Source organism: Anarhichas minor, unplaced genomic scaffold (assembly GCF_050575085.1).
Source record: "Anarhichas minor isolate MPS153535 unplaced genomic scaffold, ASM5057508v1 ptg000063l, whole genome shotgun sequence".
Taxonomy (NCBI): Eukaryota; Metazoa; Chordata; class Actinopteri; order Perciformes; family Anarhichadidae; genus Anarhichas; species Anarhichas minor.
Genome location: NW_027466509.1, coordinates 180,182 through 185,000, shown reverse-complemented (window position 1 = coordinate 185,000; position 4,819 = coordinate 180,182). Strand labels below are relative to the sequence as shown.

Below are 4,819 nucleotides of genomic sequence, written 5' to 3'. Positions count from 1 at the left end.
TGGCGGTACTTGTGGATAAATCCACATAACTCATGATAACCATGTCTACCTTAACCAAACACAACTCCAACACCAGGCAACTAACTGAGCACGAAGCAAAAACATGCTAACTGTGCATGCGCACATAGTGGTGCTAGCAAATATTGCTACCTGCACAAACGTCACTATGAAAGCTGAGACTCCAACAGTAGAAGCCGTGTCACTGAACTAGCAGCCGAAGATCAGAAAAAAAAGAAACCTTTACTTTACTTTACATGATCATAACCATAGATGACGTCTTACCTTTGCTGTTTTCTGACCAAAAGTTGTGTCCAAGGGCGAATCGACGCTGCTGACGACTCGTCCAGTGCCTCTGGATCATTTTTGGGTTAATTCGCAGGGCATGGAGGAGTGTTTTGCACACGGCCTTCTTCCGGCATTGAGCTTCCTATCCTCAGCCTTGCATGTGGAAACGTGGTGTATGTCTCCATCTAGTGGATGAATAGTGGTACTACATACATTCACTGTCCACATAGGGTTATGGTTTAAAAAATATATAAGAACACGAATAGAGGTCTGATTGGCTTTGGCTTTGTTTTGAAAAATCCATCAGTTTATTATTTAGATGGAATTAATACCTATAGTGACACGTAAGTGAAATTAAATGACATTTACAGTTGCTGAAGAACAGTTCTAATGGCACAGATGATGGTACCCAAATGGATCTTAAAACACCTCCACTACAACTTTTCCAACTTCACTTTATTCGCATCATTCCAGATGTCAGATATGGTTTGCCAGAGGTTTTGGGCTGCAACTGCATCCTTCCGAAGGGATATTTGCTGTAAAAGTGTACAGTTCTGTTCGGCCAAAATGACATCTTTCATTTTCGTTGTGTTCTATCTTCACTCACATATACCCAGTTGTATTATTCAACTAGACCTTGCAGTTTGCAGAGATATTGTCTGTTCATATCCCTTTCGAGCAGGGGGCTGATACAATAACACAATATGTAATCTGATCGAGTGTACCGTGACTCTCCCACCTCCACGCAGGTCTCGCCTCGTACCACGGAGTGCCGCTGGAGGCGGGACGAGTGCGACCTGGCGGAGTACTGTGACGGGGAGAGCGCCACCTGTCCCGCGGACGTCTTCGCCGTGAACGGCCTCCGGTGCGGCGGAGACCGGGGATACTGCTACAAAGGCCAGTGTCCACAGAGGGCAGACCAGTGTGTCAAAATGTATGGACCAGGTGAGTGTCCTGTTCGTTAGTGTTGTTGTGTCCCTTTATACAACCCTACTTTGTGAAGGAAAAGAGATCATATTTGAATGGGTTAACTATTTAGAACGATCATACCTAAAGACGTGCATGGTATCCTCTCCTGTCCTCAGCTGCCATAGAGGCCCGTCCATTCTGCTATAAACAGAACACCAGAGCAACCTACTACGCCTTCTGCAGGCGTCCCGCAAACGACAAGTACATCCCCTGCCAGCAAGAGTGAGTTTTTAGTAAAACATTCGGCGGGATGCTCCCCCTGCAATGGGCCCAGACTCATCTGTGGTGGGCTAAATGTTTACTTTGACGTTTCCTTTGTTTTGCAGAGTTAAGTCAGATTTGGCCCGAAGTGAATGGGAGAGCATATTTTTGACCCTCTCTTCCATTGCAGAGACGTGTTTTGCGGGAAGCTCTTCTGCCACGGCGGTAATGACAGCCCCAACTACGGCCGCATGGTGAGGGTCTCCGACTGCAAGGCAGCTTTCTTTGCGGACTACACCAAAGACTACGGCCAGGTGGACACCGGGACGTATTGTGGGGATGGAAAGGTAATGTTGTATTGTTTAAAAAAAAGATTTCATTCATTCTGTGAATGTGTTCACGATCGCGCCACGATCAACCGAGAGAAATCCCCTTAACACGTCCACACTTTTCAACGTTGCAGCACCAAATCTACAACGTTTGTCAAAGTAACGACGTCTTTGACGATGACTTTTATCTTTTTTTCAAGGTGTGCAGCCAGAACGAGTGTGTGGAGCTTGAGACAGCGTACAGAAATGTAAACTGTTCAGCCAAATGCCCAGGCCATGCTGTAAGTACATGCCGACACTGGTCTGAATTATTTATGTTATTTAGGTATCAAAAATAATACTTAAAAAAATGAAAAGTGTTAAAAACCCAAAAGGTCTTAAACAAAACAAAAAAAAGATGAACCCTAAAATTATAAAACATCAGCACGAAGAGAAATAGAAAATTGGAAAAAAATAAGATACAGCTGTTTTGTGTGCTGACAAAAAAATTAAAATCAGGCATCGTGTACAACTGCTGAAGTAGATCAAAGGTGTGAAAGGTCTTGTTCGTCTCACCCAATGAGCTTCAAGCCTTGATTTAAATATGTGAATCCTGTAGGAAGGTGCACATTGTGCTGGATTACTGAATTTAACTGAAAAAATAAATGTTACAGGAATCAAATCAGGCACACACTTGCAGATGTAAAATAAAATAAAATATATATGGTAAATATATATTTATGGTACTGGGTGTTATATGTCTTGTGTTTGTAATAATTGTACATAAAAAAATGAAAGAATAAAAAAAGATAGATAAATAAGGTTGGGTATGGGTAAAGTCAAATTTGAAAAAAGAGTTAATAAACATTGGAGATGAGCCAGACTGCTGGTTAGTTTGGTGCCATGCAATAACAGGGCTGCTGCTGCTGCTGCATGGTGCCATGAAACATGTGATAACGGCGGGATTTCCTTTGTGTTCATTCAGGTGTGCAATCACAGAAGTGAGTGTCAGTGTGAGCCCGGTTGGGTGCCTCCTCACTGCGATTCCAAGGACGGAGATTTTGGATCTCTTTCACCTGGTAAGACCCAGCTGCAGTTGTTCAAAATGCATACAGTGTAGAAAGTGTTCTTCACAACGAACCCAAACAAAACTGATTTCTATTCCAGGAGCAACCGCCGCCATCGTGGTGACGGTTATACTAGTGGCTTTAGGTATCATTGCTGGTGTGGTAGGAATCATCTGGAAAAGGCGGCAAAGTCCCGTGTTGCCAACGTAAGTAATTCCCACCATATTATAGTTCCACGTCACTGTAAACTCACCTCTGCAAAGCACATTAAATCTGTCATTCTAAACTAGAGCACACACCCAGAGGAAGCAGCCAGCAGTGGACAGCTCCGCTCACCGCCTCAACAAAGGGCCATTCCCTAGTCAGCCCGTGCCAGTGCAGGTAATGTGTTGGTGTTGAGCTTGGATACATTGTATTACTGTGAAATCCATTCACTAACGCTACTTGAAATTTTAGGCTGGAAGGCTGAAACCCAAAGGAGCTCCACCTCCACCGCCTCCAGCAGGGAACAGACCGAAACCCCCGGGCCAGAACTACACGGCTGCACGCCAGGTAACCGGTCGAACAAACTCCTTCACTGGTCCTTCCTACAATGGTTTCAATCCGCTACAAAACAATGCCTTTCCAATTGGCGCCCACTGGGATGCCATATGTTCCTTCATGTGTTAGCAGCTTCTATTAGAGCCACAGAAGAAGAGCACTGGCTAGATCAGAAGTTTTAGGTTTCTCCTCTCGTCAAAATCTGATTGAATGACTAATGTCCAATGAACACATGAGTGGTCAGAAGGGACACACCGATCCAACTTTTTCAGTCCCGATACCAAAACCTGGGCTTTGAGTATCGGCCGATACCGAGCACCGATCCGACACCAGTGTTGAATTAATAAGCTGTAAGTCTCGCTGTGTGGAAGAGACATTGGATCCATATCTGCCATCGGTGCATCTCTCGTAATTAGGCAGTGAGATCCTCCATTTTTCAATCACAAACCGCTTGTTAGCTAGCTAACTGGCTAACCTAGCTCAAGACACGTAAACAGCCGGCTCTTTCCAAAGGTAACAAAATCCACCCACCAGCAGCCTATGATGCTCGCTACTGAAAATGATGTCTCGCTTGTTTCATCTGCAGCTGACACCTGCAAAGAAGTAGTCCAGTACATGATCCCCCGTAAAACCACAAACTCACATTTCTATACTAAACAAACAAGATGTGTTAATTAGTGAGGTGTCGTTAGGCAGATTGTGTTACCTTCAGACACAGCAAGGATTGCCGTTTCCCCCTACTTCCAGTCTTTATGCTAAGCTAAGCTAAGCTAACTGGCTGAAGCTTCTTATTCAGCGTACAAACATGTCAGTGGTGTCGATCTTCTCACCCAACTCTCGGCAGGAAAGAGAATGAAAGGTGTTTCAACAGAAAATGTCAACCATCCCTCACAGTTTAGTCAATTAAGGCATTTCTTTGTGGTTTGTCCTCTATAGGCTCTGAGGCCGGTACCTCCACCAAAGGTCTGATGTCCGACACAGTGCCACCTACTAGTAAACCAGAGGAGACGCAGCTCTGTCCATTAACCCCCAACAAGAGGCTGCTGGTAATCCAGACAAGTTTTTATCAAAGGCGTCCTGTCACGGCCGTTCCCTCTGCAGGAGTGTGCAGGAGGGACAGACTGGACTTTAAATTGTTACTTGCATGATATGCACTGAGGTCTCATTACAGGGATGTACTTAAGACACTTTTTTTTATACTATAGGGTTTTGATTCGTGCAACTAGAAACAGCTCCGGCCCTGAATGTGAGCCATATCGTTTTATACATGGTGTGTTATTTTGTCACAATAATGGCAAAGAATACCGACTGGATTTGTTTGTTGAACAGTATTCTGTAGTGGTCTGTTAATATTTTATCTCCAAAATATCCTGATGGTCTAACATTTCTGGCGCTCAGGTGCATTATCGTGCAATCGGATAGAAATACTCACTCAAACAGTGATTGTGA

The 4,819-nt window shown here is 44.3% G+C and overlaps 1 protein-coding gene across 1 annotated transcript in view; it reads left to right on the top strand.

Moving 5' to 3' along the window:
* LOC142933895 (zinc metalloproteinase-disintegrin-like MTP4) overlaps positions 1–4,339 on the top strand; it is an 18,099-nt gene extending 13,760 nt beyond the window's left edge. The window contains exons 14-22 of the mRNA XM_076078183.1: positions 1,035–1,230; positions 1,371–1,476; positions 1,646–1,802; positions 1,985–2,065; positions 2,749–2,842; positions 2,931–3,036; positions 3,121–3,211; positions 3,287–3,382; positions 4,307–4,339. Coding sequence (XP_075934298.1) covers positions 1,035–1,230; positions 1,371–1,476; positions 1,646–1,802; positions 1,985–2,065; positions 2,749–2,842; positions 2,931–3,036; positions 3,121–3,211; positions 3,287–3,382; positions 4,307–4,339 — 960 coding nt within the window. The remainder of the gene's footprint in view (positions 1–1,034; positions 1,231–1,370; positions 1,477–1,645; positions 1,803–1,984; positions 2,066–2,748; positions 2,843–2,930; positions 3,037–3,120; positions 3,212–3,286; positions 3,383–4,306) is intronic.
* Positions 4,340–4,819: the final 480 nt, after the last annotated feature.